The sequence below is a fragment of the Centrocercus urophasianus genome, unplaced genomic scaffold (assembly GCF_019232065.1).
Source record: "Centrocercus urophasianus isolate 14NV4802_14NV808 unplaced genomic scaffold, USGS_Curo_1.0 seq_14, whole genome shotgun sequence".
Taxonomy (NCBI): domain Eukaryota; kingdom Metazoa; phylum Chordata; class Aves; order Galliformes; family Phasianidae; genus Centrocercus; species Centrocercus urophasianus.
Window position 1 is genome coordinate 49,987,840 of NW_024884586.1, and position 17,865 is coordinate 50,005,704.

Genomic DNA, 17,865 nt, shown 5'->3' on the forward strand with positions numbered 1-17,865 from the left:
CACTCCACTCCACTCCATTCCATTCCATTCCATTCCATTCCATTCCACCACATCCCATCCCATCCCACCCCATCCCATCCCATCCCACCCCATCCCATCCCTATTCGATGAAGAGAAATTAATACCAACTGTTTGCCTGGGCTATTTTTTTCCCTACTGTTTCAGAATGGCAGCGTTACATGACTGCACACATTAAGGACTCTCCTGGGGATGCCAGTAAATGCACTGCATCTCTCTCATGTACAGGATCTATCCTCCATGCCTTCTGAGTAAAGGTAGAATTTCACAGTTTAATGAAAAGAGCTGAAGCACCTGTAGATTGGGAGCAGGCTGCATCATTTTGCTCTCAGCGAAAGGTCACAACGTGGACTTCTCTACTGTTTGGGCTCAGATCAGTCATAACCCTGAATGTGATGCATTCATGACTGCATTCAAATATATCTTAAAGACTAAAATGTGATGTAAATCAGTAGAATCCATGTTAAGACTTCAGAACTGGTAAGTCCCAGATGAATTCACACAGCTCTTCAGGATTAAAGAAGAGCTGCCCCGTTCCTTGCCCCAGTTGCACAGGCTTCCCTGCTCCTTCACTACTGCCAGACATCTCCTAAACAAAGCTTTCAATTTTTAATCTCTATTTCATTATGCATTCACAAAAGGTGGGTTCATTATTAAACCTTGGTAAGGATGGTTTAAGGATGGTATTTCAACGACATAGCAAACCTGAGGTTCATATGCTAGAAAGCTGCTGCCCACTCAGCAATGTTTAGGGCACAGTGAGCTGGGCACTGCCAGAAGTGCAACTGCCAGCAGCACTGCTTTGGGTGTGCATGCAGAGCACTGATGCGGATCATCATGCAAAGCATTGATGTGGATCTGCATGCAAAACAGCGCTGTGAGTTACATGCAAAGCACTGCTGTGGGTCTGCATGTTTGTTAAACACAGACGTGGCTCTGCATGTCAAACAGGAGCTTCATCTGCAGGAGATAACCCACTGTTTTCATCAGGGCAACAAGAGGTACAGTTATCAAAGTGGCATCAACCTAAGTTTATATTAAACACTTTACACCTTCATCACAACAACGACACTCCCATGATCAGGAAAGTATCCCAAAAGAAAAAGTGCCTCTGTCAGTGCAGAGCCTGAGCTGAGCTCACTCAATGCTACAACCTGCCGTGAGCGGACCTGGAACAGCATGCAGGGAGCTCCTGTCACTACTGAACTAATTCATTTCTTGTGATTTCCAAAAGGTATTTATGAACTTTTTTTTTTTTTTCCTTTTCTTTGAGTGAAAACAACTACACAGTAACAAATCAATGAAAGAAGCTGCAACTGGGACGAGAAACTCAACCTGTGCTGGAGCTTTGCTGTGTAGTGAACGCAGAGAACGAGCTTTGTTGTCTGGGTAAATGAATTGGAAAACCAAGACTGCATTTTAAGCAACCTACGTGAGCCTCTGCACAAATAGATCAAGGAGTAATAATGCAAGGAGATAAGTGCATGCTGCCAACGTGCATTTCTGAGGAAAGTGAATGTGCTGATATTGCTTGAGTTTTTAAGCAAGTTTGTTTTTTTTTTTTTTTTGCCAAAAAATAACAGCTCAACTGTCTGATGTGAGTGTTTCAACAAAGCATCTCTTAAATACTTAAGACAATCACTGCATGAGAGGAAAGGAAATAGTCTTTAGATTTTTAATGAAGTTCACAAAATGGAACTTTGATGTTTTAAATCAGCTCCAAAACACAGATGCACTGCAGTAGGGCGCTGATTTGCTTATGGAATGGCAATACAGCTTGTATTCAATTTAAACATACGTATGTTTCAGACGAAAACAGGACTCTCCAGCAGCATAAGAAGGGAAGAAGCAGTTGTCTTCAGGGAGTGATTGCTCATCCCAGCAGCTTTAATTTCTGTAATGCACATTCTTGGAGCATGCACTTGGTATAAACACAGCTAACATGCAGTGATTTCACTACTCATCTAGGGGCAAGCACAGTCTAAAGAATTGCCCATTTAATCACCGTTTTTCAGAAATGTCTTTTAACATCTCTTTTCTCCAAATTGCAAATGAAATTTACACAGGGCTTTTATAAATAAAGAAATCCTTCCCGGCCTTGGTTGTACCAAGAGAATCATAGAATCATAGAATCACCAAGGTTGGAAAAGACCTAAAAGCTCATCCAGTCCAACCGTTCACCTATTCCCAATAGCTCCCACTAAACCATGTCCCTCAACACAACATCCAGCCTTTCCTTGAACACCCCCAGGCTCGGTGACTCCACCACCTCCCTGGGCAGTCCATTAGCAAGCAATTAGAAGCAATATATCACAGCCAATGGGTTTGAGTTTGGTGCTAGGGCCACTTCTGTACCAGAAGCACCTGATGGGGTGAAGTCTCAGTTTTGATGACTGGGAAACAGGCAATTAATCTCATTTTGAGCTCTGTGGTGCTCATTTTTTAAATGTGCTCATTAACAGTGCTGGGGAAAATATAGACAGACCTGAAACAGGTTTTAACTGCAATATGCTGTCTTTATGTGTGGTCATATATGCAACCTGATTGCCCTTTGCAGCCTGTCAGCCTATCAGCAGACAGACATTCTTCTCACATCACCAGAATTGCTCATTGCAGTGCAGAAGGAAATGTTGAAGGACACTCAGCTTTCTTGGCCATGCAAGAGCACTTCCATTTGTTAGCAAAGACCAGAAACCTTGTGAAGCCCCATCTGGAGTCCAGGCCTGGCAACTCCAACACAAAGAAAGACATAGAGCTCTTGGAATGAGTCCAAAGGAGGACCACTAAGATTGTCAGAGGGATCAGAGGTTGAGGGAACTTGGATTGTTCAGCTTGGAGAAGAGAAGGCTCCAGGGAGACCTCATTGTGGCCTCCCAGTACTTGAAGGGAGCGGATAAACAGGAGGGGAACGGCTGTTTGTGAGGGTGGATGGTGATAGGACAAGGGGAATGGTTTTAAAGTGAGACAGGGGAGGTTTAGGTTGGATATGAGGAGGAAGTTTTTCAGCCAGAGGGTGGTGAGGCACTGGCACAGGTTGCCCAAGGAGGCTGTGGATGCCCCATCCCTGCAGGCATTCAAGGCCAGGCTGGATGTGGCTCTGGGCAGCCTGGGCTGCTGGTTGGTGACCTGCACACAGCAGGGGGTTGGAACTGGATGAGCACTGTGCTCCTTTGCAACCCAGGCCATTCTAGGATTCCGTGATTTTATGATTCTATGATTTAAATATTCAGCACTTGGCCAACTGGAAAAAAAGCAGTAAGTGTGCTTTTTTTCATTGTGAGGTAGAAGCAGGAGGGCAGAATAGGGAACATGGTGCAGGAAAGCCCAGTGTGAGGTCCGAGTCTGCTGGTGGTGACATGGGACATCCAGGTCTCAGGCTGCTGATGCAGATCTGGGGAAGCACCTCTAAGAGTAAATTGCAATGCTGCCCTAAATATGCAGAGGTGAAAACACCTTTCTCAGAGCAAGCTCTACAAGCAGGGTGTATTCCTGTCCCTTATCTGTGTTTGCTTCCTAAACTCATCTCGCAGAAAAGCTGCCAGTAAGTTCATGGCATGAAGTCTATTTGATGAAACGTGGACTGTTGAGATGTGTCCTATGGACACAGGAAGAATGCAGCTTCTCTGTCCTTGGAAATGGTCTTAGATGTGGGAGAGAAAGACTAGAACACCTAATGAGTGGCTGAGGGAACAGGGGTGGGTCAATGTGGAGATGAGGAGGCTCAGGGGAGACCTCATTGCTCTCTACAGCTCCCTGACAGGAGGTGGTGGTGAGGTGGAGGTCGGCCTCTGCTCCCAGGATAAAAGGTAATGGCCCAAGTTGTGCCAGGGGATGTTCAAGTTGGATATTGGGAAACATTTCTTCTCCAAAGGAGCGGTGATGCACTGGCACATACCGTCCAGGGAGTGCGAGGTCAGTGTCTTTGAGGCTGTCTGAAATCCTCTGATATTTTCAATATTAATATTTTCATTATATGAAGTCAAAACTAACAAGAAAACCATTGGTGCCATTTACAGACAGAGGCTTTGAAAGGCCCACACCTTAGTCAACAACTTCCATGCCACTCAACCCCCCGAGTTCCTTCCGCACTGCTCAGAGCTGTGCTGGGCTGTGTGCAGGAGCACAGCAGCAAAGGGAGCCTCAGCCCTACCACAAGCGTTTAAATGTAGTTGAAAACAAACTGAGTTATCTACAAAAATAAATTCCTTTTTAGCTTGAGTAATTTCTCTCGCTAAATTGCTCTTCAATTCACTCCATTCTCTTCTGCATCCTTCCTAAAGTTGGACTGATACGCCGCATTCTCAGCAGTAATCAATTCATATTGCAGATGATTCTGCTGAGAAAGAGCAAGTGAGAATGGAGTGCAACAGCCATGCTCTGGCCAATGTGCCACTGACTGTGTTACTGTCACCCCTTCAAACACAGGAGCATGGTGATCTCCTCCTCCTTCCCATGCAGGATTTGTATTTTAGGAACTGTCTGGCCAAGGTCAGGAAGGAGACTTGGCCATGGAGACCTCTGGCTTTGTCAGGTTGTAATTACAGGGGGGACAGTATGGGTATGCTTGAGTCGTCCTGAAGAGAACGATGAGAGGTTGGCCAAGAACACAAGGCATCCACTAAGCTTCCTACAAAGTCAGAGGATTCATGCAATCTGCCCCTTGTACAAGGCTTTTTTTTTCCTTTGTTTTTAATTAATGTAATGCCTTTCAATATTTTCCATAATTGCACCTCCTCGTTTGCTACACCTCTGTTCCCCACTGATGTGACCCAACACGAAGAGCTGTACTCAGACCCTACTGGAAGTGCCTGCAGGACAGGCAGACAGATGGGCAGGACAGTATCCTGTGCCTCATTTCATTAAGATTAAGCCAAAAGATAACATATTAATATAATATAAAAATATATTAAATATACCAAATATAATATTAAAATATAAAATATAAAAGATAAAATATAAAAATGCCTTGCTTGGACTTCCTAAAGGAAACAAGGGCTGCGAAGAAAACTTCAGGACAGCTTATTTCCTCATTTCTTCTGGAGAAGAATGTTTCAAGTATTTCATGAAAACAACAATTTCAATTCGCCTTTTCAGCTCTCCCACTTCCTCCCCTAAAATTAATTGCCACAGATTTGAGTACATACATTGGAACAGCTCTGAATCACATTTTTATATACATACTGATGTACAGGTACCTTAAATTTTCTGTAGCATAACAAAAGGAAACACCATGCTTCAAAACACCTTTTTCTTTGCAGTAGGCTGACTTGTGTGAAGACAGCACCACGATCTTGATAGAGTGAACGTCTGCAAATTGATTACCCGTCAGGTGGAGCCCAGAGTGTGCTAACATACATACATTCCTCCTAAGTGGCTTTCATTCTAAGTATGTTGCTTTAGTATATACGTTCTTTCCATTCATCTGTTCCTATTTTCACTCTGTAGGCAGAAAAATGAGCCTTCTCTCTCCTGTGATTGTCTCTTCCCGTAACAGCACCCTTTTGCCTTCATTCTGTGCTTAGCACCACTGCTTAAGAAGCACAGCCCCTGTCTTCATTTCCAGGTGACACAGCGCTGAGACAGTGGCCCCTTGGTGCTGGTGTTCCAGGGATGGACGGGGCATCACAGCCTCTCTGGGCAGCTGTTCCAGCACCTCACCACTCTCACAGAATCATAGAATCACCAAGGTTGGAAAAGACCTAAAAGCTCATCCAGTCCAACCGTTCACCTATTACCAATAATACCTCTCACAGCAAAGAACTTTCATAGGCCAGACAGTCCTCACGCACCTGTGGCCAGTGACCAGGTAGCTGTACAGCTCTGTAATGTAACGTGCATTCAGTCCGAGTACAAAATCCCACATGTATTCCCAACTTACTGCCTTTTATTCTTCCTTCAGCTAAGCAGCAATATACAGGCTGGGTAAAGAGGAACAGGTACTGGAGCTCAGGTCTCAGCAGTCTGAATGCAAAACCAGTTTACCAATCAAAGATAATGCTGTACTTCTAACCACAACCAGCCACCAGAACACTGACCCAATCCACCTAGCAGTGTTTTGCAACATATTATAAAAAAAACATTGCTAAGTAAACGATCCAAACACCATCATTTCAGAGGGCAGTGTGCTAGCAACGAGTAATAGAGAGTGCAAAGGGAAGGAAGGATGTTAATTATTGCCCATGTTTCAGGGGAATTACTGCAGTGATGGGTGAGTGTGTCCGGGTGGCTTGCTAGATTCTAAATCACTCTCATTTTAAATGTGACTTCAGACAGAGGAATAAAACTTGTTTTGATTGACCCGATGGAAAGGTTCTTGAGGTAATTACAGTAAAGTCACTACTAATTTTAAGCACACAAAATTGATAATTAAAAGTAAGTTAAAATGGAATGGGGGGAAAAAAAAAAAGCAGCAGAAACACCTAATGCCACTAATTTCATTACATATTATTTTGCTTCAGCAAATCCTTTTTTTAAATTTAGTAATTCCTCTTGGGTACCAGGAGGAACAGAAGTGATTGGTTGCAAATGACACAAACATTTATTAAAAGTCACTGATTTTCACTGAGACAACAAAATACCTCCTGCCCTCCACTCTGCACTCTGTGCCTTCAGGAACTGGTCTTGAACCCTGATTTTTAGCCTCCCTGCACAGACTCTTATTTCAGCCATTGAATAACCAAACACCTCCTTGTGCCATCAATTCAGATACAATTTAAGGAAGGCCAGCTCAACAGCAGAGTGAAAAACAAGCCCCAAACAGCATCAGGTATATTCTCCCATGTTGGCAGTGGAACATCTTAATTTCATGGCAGCAGGTCCAGGCTCGGAGCAGGAGTTCAGGGCCCAAAGTTGGCAGCCAGTAAGTCCAATATGACCCAGAGGTGACCATGGTAGCCAAGGAGGAGCTCACACCAAGAAGCATCATTTCCAAACCAGGCATTTTTCCCTCGAGAATGCCCAGAATTGCCAAAAATCAAGCTGGCAATATCAGTCTTTGCACATCTGTAACATTTGGCAGGGACATATTCTGAACAGAACCACAGGCAAATGGTGTGGCATAAACATTTTCTGCCTTCAGAAGACATACTTGTGATTTTTTTGGTATTGATTTAGCTGGTGGAGAGTTCAAAAGCAAACTAACATTAATTTTACCCCATGAAGTGGAGTAAAGAGAGGTGTTCTCATTTAATCAATTTAAGCAATGCACAAATTGGTTCTCTAATTGGCTTTTAAAACTCAGGCTTTGTAATGATCACATCAAAAGAAGACAGATGATATTTTTAAAATTGCAAAGGGGTGAATGAATGGTGATGGCTATCAATTCCTCTGCAAGAGAGCCAAGCCCCATTGATAAGTTCTTGGTGAATCTCCAAAGACCCATACAAGCTCAACTTCAGTGCAGTTAGGAAAGATGGCTCTATTCTCAAGGGTAACTAAATGTTTCTGAAGGAAAGCTACAACTGCTCCTATAGTTACCTATTTACACAGAAGATCATATAAAAGATATATAGATACATAAAGAGTTTAATTTCATTGAAAACTTCTTTTATGTAGTCTTTCTAATGTGTTTCGAGCTGCAGCCTCTGCAAACCTTCTGAGGAGCAGCTCTTTTAATCTCTGTTTCACACTGGAAATGTGCAAATTAGCTTCCAGGATCTGCACACAGCAGAGGACCACACCTGCAAGATGACAGCAAACCTTCTGGAATTTGGAAAGACCACTCCAATTCACAGAACAAGGAAAGAGGGAGGAAAACAAACAACACAGAGCGAAATAAAGTAAAATAACACAAATAAAAAAGAACAAATAAGGCCTGGCAGCCCTGGCAGAGGTCAGCAAACCAACAGGCAGCTCCTGCATGAAGGAGCTTCTCCCCTCACCTGCCTAATCCCCAGGCGGTAGGCGAGGATGCGGTCCACGGCGTTGGGGTTCATCTGGGTCCACTGCAGGCTGTAGGAGTACACGCGGGGCCGGTTCTGCCACAGCGGGTTGTAAGTGTCATAGTAGAACTCCGGGGCGTAGGCCTTGCCTGCAGGAGACAGCAACAAAAAAGGGAAAACAAGGACAGCAGGATGGTCAGAGAGGCGGTTGTGGAGCCAAGCTTTGCTGATTCTATGATTCTACCCAGCCTGCGACCACCCCCAGCTCACTGCCATTCTGTTATGCATCTTCTCTGCGTCTTCTTCCAGAGGCACATTTTAGGATTAACTGCCTCTATCCTTTTTCAAGGGATTCAAGGCAACAGTTTGTTGCTGACTCACTGCTCAAAGCCATCCTGGGCCCAGGTGTGGGCAGGGAAGGGGAAAAATTCCCTGAGCTCCTGACAGGGCCAAACTGGAGCAATGCAACGGATCTCGGCGCTCATTCCTCACGGCCCAGCTGACTCGAATAGAGATATCAAAACAAGCTGCACTGCACTGAGCAGGGAAAGGCTCAGCAACAGCTGCTGTACCTGGCACAAATAATACAGAATGACATCTGTACACACAACGGATATTTCCAGTGACTGCTGCCTTCACTGCATCTTCTCCTTTCCTGTTTCCCAAGCAAAAGTGCACAGAAGCTGTCTTTTGTAGGACTGCAGATGTGTAGATTTACAGCACTGTGTATGGTATTTAGCTGAACACACCAATCTTGCACAGGAGATACAGAGGAGAAATGCCATTTCAGTGCATCCGGGGCCATGAGCTATTCACCAGAATGGTGTTACACCCTACTTTCTTCCTAAATGTGAAAAACGTAAGTGTGATGGTCCCAAACATGACAAAACATTACTTAAATCATTAGATTTGAGTTTCCTTTAATTTAAACCCGTGAAGACCAGTGACACTTTGTTACAGGGTAAATTACACGAAGGTAAATTACCTTTGTGGCCTCAGAAGTGTCCCACCAAGAGTGATTTGTGTGTAATGGCAAAAATGACACCAAGTGCCCAACATGGTTGCTCATCCATAGGCATGTAGTGGGGTAGCTGAGCCTCTAAAGAGAGGGGCAGATGTGACAGAGGAGCTCTCAAATATACAAAATACGTATCATCTTTGTGCACCATCCTAGAGCATCCTGTGTACCCCAGCCCTGCCGTGCAGGCTCAGAAGTTGAGTTCCTGAAAGACTACCAGAAGATGTGATACAGATGGGTCACCTGCAACCAGAGCTGCCCCAGTATCCTTGGGGGAACAGTGCTGCCTTAGAAAACAATTCCAGCATACCTCCAAAATCTCTGTGGATTTGTCCTTAGGAACTACGTGTTTCAGAAATGAATGAGCACATATAAGCCAAAAAGACACATATTGGCTTTCTATTTTTAAGTCACTTTTCATTGATCTTTCGTTAGCTCACCATACCAACACCACAGTGTTCCTTCACTTTGTCACAGTTTAAAAAAAAAAATAATAATAAAAATATCTGGATTGACTTGAAACACATTTTAACAGCTGGATTTGTAGCAAGCATGGCTAACCACAAGTTTCTGACAGATGCAATAGGAAAAAACAAGAGGCCAACAATGACTGTCAGTCATGGCACAGGTCCATCCTTGCCCTGCACCCATCTCTCTGCTTTCTGTGAAATTTCTGTACTTTGAGAATGACACTGCTGGGTGCAGAATGTGGCAAACACAAATCAGGCACTGCGGTGCAAAATGCTGCATACTGTCACCTGAATTATGCAAAAACCAAACAGGAGAAACCAAAACATTTGCTGATGTTATCTTCCCATGAAGGTCTAAAAGAGATGGAGCATTAGATACAACACGTAGAGTGAAGTCCTTCCACAAAGTTCATACCTCTGTCCTTTGCCAGTGGAAGTAACCACGAAATGCAATGAAAGACCCATGGTGGGCTGATGGGAAGTTGGGATTTGCCTGCTCATGTTGACCTAGCAGAGGGGTAGGCAATCACCACTCTCATCCTTTAACTCCAATATCAGGAGTGTGTGCCAAAATGCACAAGGTATTTATCGAGATGGATGGGGAGCCCTAGATGAGAACTTCAGTCATCAGAAAGATTTGAGAAAAGGGGAACTAAGTAAAAAAAAAAAAAAAAAAAAAAAAAAAAAGAGGAAAAAAGAGAAAGGAAAAAGATGGCGAATATCTTGCAGTTAGTGAGTAAGCTTTTACCTTTGGCCGTGCCATCCCCTCCAGCCTTGCTTTTGTTTCCACAGGATGAGAAACCTGTTTAGTCAAGTTAGGTTGGCCATACTGCCCAGTGATGCCACACATTGAATTAGGTAAGAGAAAACAGGTTAGTGCTGAAGTAGGAAGCAATACTCAGAGGAAAAGAAGCAAAGCAAAACTTTCAGAAATGAAATGTAAGAATGGAAAGAGGATCAGCGGTCGATTTGTTTTCCTTATTTATGTGCGGTGCAAACAATGGAAAGAAGCTCATGCTGAATGCAAATGATAATCTTCTCCCTTTTACTGCAGGTGGACATAATGGCATCTCTGGGGGTCTACAAAAAGGATCCATAATTAGATGCTTGTCACAATACAGGCACTTGAACAACACAGTCACCTTTTGAGAAATAATGAGGGCTCATGAAGAGTTGCATTATTCTAAAACCCTCCTAACAGAAGAGATTTCTGGTGCTACTGAAGATACTGAGAAGATAACAACACAATATTAAGTCCTTAACTTGCACACTTCAGAAATACATAAAAACTGGGTAGTTTTAAAGTAGGCTGAACTCAGACATTTCCTTTGATGGTGCAAGAGCTATGAGACACGCGGACAGTCTGCCAGGCTGTAGAAGAGCTAGCATGTCACTAACACCCGCTACCATCCCACTGCTCCATTTCCAGAGAGGACACTCCCTCATTATGGAAATAGATGATGAAGGGTACAACACACAAATCTGCGATAAATAAACCACCAGAATTTGTTGAATCACAGCATGGTTGAGTCGGAAGGGACCATAAAGCTCCCCCAGCCCCACCCCTGCTGTGGGGGCCCACCAAGCTCAGGCTGCCCAGGGCCCATCCATGGTCTCAGCCACAGAATCACAGAAGTTGGAAGGGACCTCAAGGATCATGAATCTCCAACCCCCCTGCCACGTGAAGGGCCATCAACCTCCACGTTTAATGCTACACCAGGCTGTCCAGGGCCACATCCAACCTGGCCTTGAACACCTCCAGGGATGGATGGGGCATCCACAGCCTCTCTGGGCAGCTGTTCCAGCACCTCACCACTCTCTGGGTAAAGAATTTTCCCCTGATGTCCAACCTCCATCTGCCCTCCCTCAACTTAAAACCATTTCCCCTCGTCCTACACATATCAACCCTTTCAAAAAGTCGATTCCCCTCCCCACTGTAGGCTCCCTTTAGGTATTGAAAGGCTGCAATGAGGTCACCCCACAGCCTTCTTTTCTCCAGGCTGAACAAGCCCAGCTCCCTCAGCCTGTCCTCATAGGGAAGGTGCTCCAGTCCCCTGATCATCCTAGTGGCCCTCCTCTGGATCCTCTCCAACAGCTCCCTGTCTTTTTTGTACTGCAGGCTCCACACTTGGACGCAGTATTCCAGATGGGGCCTCACAAGAGCAGAGTAGAGGGGGACAATCACCTCCCTGTCCCTGATGGCCACCCCTCTTTTGATGGACCTCAGGATACCATTTGCCCTCTGAGCCACAACACTGTTGGCTCATATTAAGTTTTTCATCTATCAGGACCCTCAGGTCCTTCTCCACAGGGCTGCTTTCAAGGACCGCTCCTTCCAGCCTGTACGGATGCCTGGGATTCCTCCGGCCCAAGTGCCAAACCTTGCACTTTGCTGTGTTGAACCTCATCAGGTTCACCCGGGCCCACCTTTCTAGCCTCTCGAGGTCCCTCTGCATGGCATCCCTTCCTTCAACCATGTCGACTGCACCGCTCAGCTGGGTGTCATCAGCAAACTTGCTGAGGGTGCACTCGATTCCTACATCGATGTCATTGATAAAGATGTTGAAGAGCACCGGTCCCAAGACAGACCCCTGGGGGACGCCACTCGTTGACATAGAGCCATTGATGACCACCCTCTGTCTGCAGCCTTTCAACCAGTTTCTTATCCATTGAGTGGTCCACCCATCAAATCCACATCCCTCCAATTTGGAGATGAGGATGAGGTGGGGGACCATGTCAGAGGCCTTGCTCAAGTCCAGGTAAATGACATCAGTTGCCTTTCCCTTATCCACCAATGCCGTCACTCCATCATAGAAGGCCACCAGATTGGTCAAGCATGACCCTCCTCTGATGAAGCCATGATGACTGTCACGGATCACACGTCCATCCCTCATGTGGTCGAGCATGTCATCCAGGATGATCTGTTCCATGATCTTCCCAGGCACAGAGGTGAGACTCACTGGCCTGTAGTTCCCGGGGTCCTCCTTGCTCCCTTTCTTGTAAATGGGAGTGATGTGACCCTTCCTCCAGTCATCCGGGACCTCACCTGACAGCCACGACTTTTCAAAAATGGAGAGCAGCTTGGCAACCACCTCAGCCAGCTCGTTCAGAACCCTGGGATACCATCCTGCCCCATAGACTTACACACATTCAGTCTCATGAGGCGATCTCGGACCTGCTCTGTCCTCATAGCAGGGGGGATTTGTCATCCCGGTCCCCACCTAGAGGTTTAGGGATACAGGGCTCAGGAACGTGAGAAGTTCTGGAATCTTGTCCACCAGTGAAGACTGAGGCAAAGAACTCATTCAGTACCTCAGCCTTCTCACTGTCCCTTGAAGCGAGTTCTCCTTTTACATTTACCAAAGGAGACACACTCGCTTTGGCACATTTCTTGTGGCCAATGTACCTGTAGAACTTCCTCCTGTTGTTTTTCACGTCCCTCGCCAAGTTCAGTTCCGCCCGTGCCTTGGCTTTCCTGATCGCACTTCTGCAAGCCCAGACAGCATCCCTGTACTCTTCCCAGGTGACACGGCCTTGTTTCCAGAGCCTGTATACACCTTTCTTCGCCCTCAGCACGCCCAGCAGGTCCTTACTGAGCCACACCGGCTCCCTGCCTCCTCTGCCCGCTTTCTTCTTCAGAGGGATGGAGAGTTCTTGTGCTCTCAGGAAGGCATCCTTGAAAAATAGCCAGCTCTCCACAACGTCTTTGTTTTATAAGACAGCATCCCAGGGGATCTCAGCCAGCAGTCCATTGAACAGCTTAAAGTTCACTCCTGCAAAGTTCAGGGTCCTGACACCACTTTTTTGCCAGACCCACATACCTCGAGAACAACGAACTCGACCAGGGCATGGTTGCTACAACCCAGGCTGCCTCCATCCTTAACACCATTAATGATTTCCTCCGCATTGGTGAGCAGCAGGTCCAGCAATGCTTCACCTCTGGTCAGTCCGTCCAACAGCTGGACCAGGAAGTTATTGTCATGTCAACACATTCCAGAAGCCTCCTAGGCCTTTTGCAACTTGCCATGTGGTCTTTCCAAGAGATATCCGGATGGTTGAAGTCCCCCATCAGCACAAGAGCCCGCGAGTACAAAGCCTCCCGCATCTGAAGCAAGAAAGCCTCATCAACAGTCTCCCCTTGATCAGGCGGCCTGTAGTATACTCCTATCACCAGTTGACCTTTGTTAGACCCATCCCTAATCTAACCCACAGGCTCTCAACCTGTTCCTGACCATTTCTCTGAGGGAGCTCCTCACAGTCTATCCATTCTTTGACATAGAGGGCAACTCCCCCACCCTTCCTACCTAGCCTATCTCTTCTAAAGAGCTGACAGCCCTCAACGGTGGTGTTCCAGTTATGGGATTCATCCCACCACATTTCTGTGATGGCAACAAGGTCATACTTTTCCAAGTGCATCACAGTTTCCAACTCATCCTGCTTGTTTCCCAGGCTGCATGCATTGGTATAAAGGCACTTCAGCTGGGCTTTCCGTCTTACCACCTTTATAGAGGATCTAGGCTTCCCTAGAACAGTAGCACCCCCAACACCCCCCTGCCCCAGTCCATCTCTTTGTACCTCACCGTCATCGCATATCAAGTTTGGTACGAGCCCTCAAATGACCCACTCAACCCCAGCAGTTCTGGCTTTGTCCCCTTCCCCCTTCATACCTAGTTTAAAGACCTGTCAACGAGTCCTGCTAGTTCCTCAGCTAAGATCCTCCTCCCTCTCAGAGACAGGCTACATCCATCTGCTGCCATCATACCAGGCGCCAAGTAAGTTGCACCATGGTCAAAAAAAAAACCAAAATTCCTGCATTTACACCAACTTTTAAGCCATTTATTTATGACGTGGGTTTTTTGGTACCACTCAGCATCCTGCCCTGTCACTGAAGGTATGGAGGAAAACACCACCTGCACACCCGCTCCCTCAACTACCCACCCCAGTCCCCTGAAGTCTTTCTTGATAGCCCTGAGACTTTTCCCAGTGACTTCATCACTGCCAGCGTGGACTATCAAGACTATCAATAGCAGGTAATAATCGGAAGGGCGAATCAGACTAGGAAGTCTCCTAGAAATGTCCCTGACCTGTGCCCCAGGAAGGCAGCACACCTCCCTACAGGCAGGGTCAGGGCAACATATAGGGACTTTGGTTCCTCTCAGCAGGGAGTCTCCCACAACCACCACCTTTCTGTCCTTCCGGGTGGAAGCAGTCTTGAGGCGCGGGGTCGACCGCTGTACCCAAGGCAACCTCACGGGTTGACCTCCCTCCACATCCCCATGCTCCTCTCCCTCAGGCACCAGGGCCTCAAACCTATTACGCAGAGGCACCTGAGGGGCCAAGGATGGTCAGGATGGGGGATGCCTGCTTCGTCGAGCCGCTACCTGTTTCCACTCCTCCCCCTTCCTCAAATTGCTCAAAAGTGGAGGAGAGGACAGGAGGCTCACTGTAACACTGTCAGCCTGCCGCTTCCCCTCTCTCATCTGTTTACGAGGCTGCGGGGGGTGAGATGCTCCATGTAGTGCCTCAGTTACGCTCCCAGATCTTGGAGCCGATAGGGACTGGCACCACCAGTCAATCTCCTTCTCACACTCCTTTAAGGTCGTGAGCCTCTCAACCTCCTCCTTTAGGTCGACCACCAGGCTGAGTAAGTCTTGTAGTTGGTCACATCTTATACAACTACCACCACCATCGTCTGGCACTTCAAAGGCCAGGCTCTGGCACTCGTGACAGCCAGTGAGTGACCTGCGTACTAGCATCTCATGTTGGGGCCTCAGTCTGAGTCTCCACATTCGTCTTTGCACCGGCTATCCTTTCAGGCACGCACAGGACCTCCGTCTGGGCCTCCACATTCTTCTTGGCTGCAGTCATTTTTCTGCGTGAGCATGGGACTGCCGTCTGGGCCTCCATAATTTTTGTGGCATTAGCCTTCCACCGGGGTGCAGCCATCGCAGACCAGCAGACATAAAAGCTACCAAATAGCCTTAATGAGGTGCGCCTCATCAGCTCCACCCTGCTGCCGGCAGTGCTGGCTCTGCCCTCGCCCCGTTGCCGGCTCGTTAACAGGAGCCCCCGTACTTCTCACTCACCCGAGGGCAATAACAGCCGTCCTTGAGGGGGAGTCCCGTGTAGGAGTGGCTTACTGTTTCTCCTCGATAAATCACACCATCTGTATTGGGCAGCGAAAGGTTGCAGCCCTCCCTGAGGCTATTTCTAGGCAAGGGGGTGGGGGGGTGGCGGGGTGCGGGGGTGCAGAGCCGTTGCACTTGCAACACCCCCACCGCGTCAGCCGCTCTCGAGACAGCTGCCCAGCCAACAGCTGCCCGGCCTAGAGCTGCCTGGCTGCTCTGTTCTCTTGGGGATCCCTGAGCGAGGGAACCGACCAAAACCCCCTGTACCTCGTGGTCAGTCGCTGCGCTTCAAGATGGAGCAGCTCTGAAGCAGCGATTCTCGGCAATCAAGGGATCTCCAGGGATGGGCGCCCACAGCACCCCAAGCCTCCTCTTCTCCACGCTGACCCACCCAGCTCCATTCCCCTCACTGCACACGTTCCAGGGCTGAGGGGTTTGCCTCTTCTCCCAGGCAACGAGCAGGACACGGGATAATGGCCGCAAGTTGTATCAGAGGAGGTTTAGATTAGACATAAGGAAGAACTATTTATCTCAGAGAGTGGTCAGGCTCTGGAATGGCTGCCCAGAGAGGTGGTGGAGTCGCCGTCCCTGGCAGTGTTCAAGAGGCGTCTGGATGACGTGCTGCGTCATATGGTTTAGTGCTGGTGGTGGCAGTGGTGATGAGGAGATGGTTGGACTAGATGATCTGGTAGGTCGTTTCCAACCCTGTGATTCTATGACTCTATGATCATGCTCCCATCCTACAGGGCCATCTCCTTAGCTGCCAGAGCACTCGATGCCTACGGGGCTGCCTTGGTTCAGCGCTCACAGGCTCCCAGCCCAGCCTTTCTCTGTTAGCCTTCGAGAAATACTCCTGCTTCGTGCACGTGTGATTCTGTAACATGGAGCAGACGCTGCTCAGTGGGCAGCGGCACTTGCTCCTACATATTTTCTCTACAGCAACACCTCACCCAAAGGAGCCAGAGCCCGTGCAGCTGCAGAGGCCGCTGCACACAGGGGCATCCTAATATTCATTGTCAGAGCCCTTCTAGCAGCCTGGCTTGAGCCAGCCAGCCTTTGCCTGAGAGCACCTTCAGACCACCGGAGGCTGAGGGAGCAGTCAGCAAAGGGCCGCGTGACGTCAGGTGCGCAGATCTTGACACGACTGTCACCAACCTTCAGCTTTGCTCCCTCTGTGGCATATCAGCACTAAGATGAGTTTTGTGCATAGTTTGAAAATTCTTACGTTTCCTGAAAAGTCACAGGACTCCAAATGAATTTCAAGGGACTGTGTATTTGGAACATAACCAGGGGTGTCACATGAGGAGCACAGCATCCATGCAACGTGTCACCCGATTTTCTTTTTGAGAAAGGCCTGGGGGTCTCCTGCTGCTCTGTACAGGGTATCCCCATGAGCCATGGCTGTGGCCGCCCAGGGCAGCTGAGGGAGAAGGGCCAAAGGGTGGGGTCGGGCTGCCCGTTTGTGACATCAGCTGGAATGCATAGCATCACAATGCACGGGATGGCTTTAGGGCCGCTGTCAGGCAGCGCGGCTGCAGTTTGACGTGGGCCATTGGTGAGTGCAGCAGCAGGGGAAGGTCGGGCTGGATGAGGGAAGTGGTGCAAACGCCGGCCCCTGTGGAAGTGCCACAGGCAGTGCTTGGAACCGTCCCTGCCAGCCCTGGCCTCGCTCCCTGCTGCCACCCAGCTCCCTCGTACCCACTGCTCCCCCCGAGCACAGGGCCATGCAGCTGCTGGCCCTGCTCCTTCCCAGTCCCACTGAACCCCTCTCTCCCATCTCTTGCAGATCATGGCTTTCGTGCTTATTCTCGCCTTGTTGGTGAGGGCTCTTAGTGACAATGCGGTCATGCTCGAGGGCGTGCAGCAGCAGGAGGTCAATCTGCGAGAGCAGATGACACAACTGCAGCACGAGACAGAGCAAAGGATTGTGGAGCAGAGATGGGTGGACATGCCAGCTCTGCTCTTTACTCTGCTGAATTACTGGCAGATCTGGTTCTATATGGGACTGTTTTTCCTGCTCTTTTGGAACATGTGGCAGTCCAAAAAAATGAACCAGCATGATGACAGCAGCAGTGGAGAGGACAGCTTCAGCAGCGAGGAGGAGGCAGCGGGGGCAGAGCAAAAGGAAGAGGAACAGGAGAAACAGGTGGAACAGGTGGAAAAGGTGGAAAAGGTGAAAAAGGTGGAACAGGAGAAAAAGGTGAAGCAGAAGGAAAAGGTGAAACAGGAGAAAAAGGTGAAGCAGAAGAAAAAGGTGAAACAGGAGGAAAAGGTGGAACAGAAGAAAAAGGTGAAGCAGAAGGTAAAGGTGAAACAGGAGGAAAAGGTGGAACAGGAGAAAAAGGTGGAGC

The 17,865-nt window shown here is 47.8% G+C and overlaps 1 protein-coding gene across 1 annotated transcript in view; it reads right to left on the minus strand.

The window, feature by feature from the left end:
- The window catches only part of MDGA2 (MAM domain containing glycosylphosphatidylinositol anchor 2), a 309,178-nt gene that overhangs the window by 30,244 nt on the left and 261,069 nt on the right, over nucleotides 1–17,865 (minus strand). Inside the window, exon 11 of the mRNA XM_042813625.1 lies at nucleotides 7,899–8,047. Coding sequence (XP_042669559.1) covers nucleotides 7,899–8,047 — 149 coding nt within the window. The remainder of the gene's footprint in view (nucleotides 1–7,898; nucleotides 8,048–17,865) is intronic.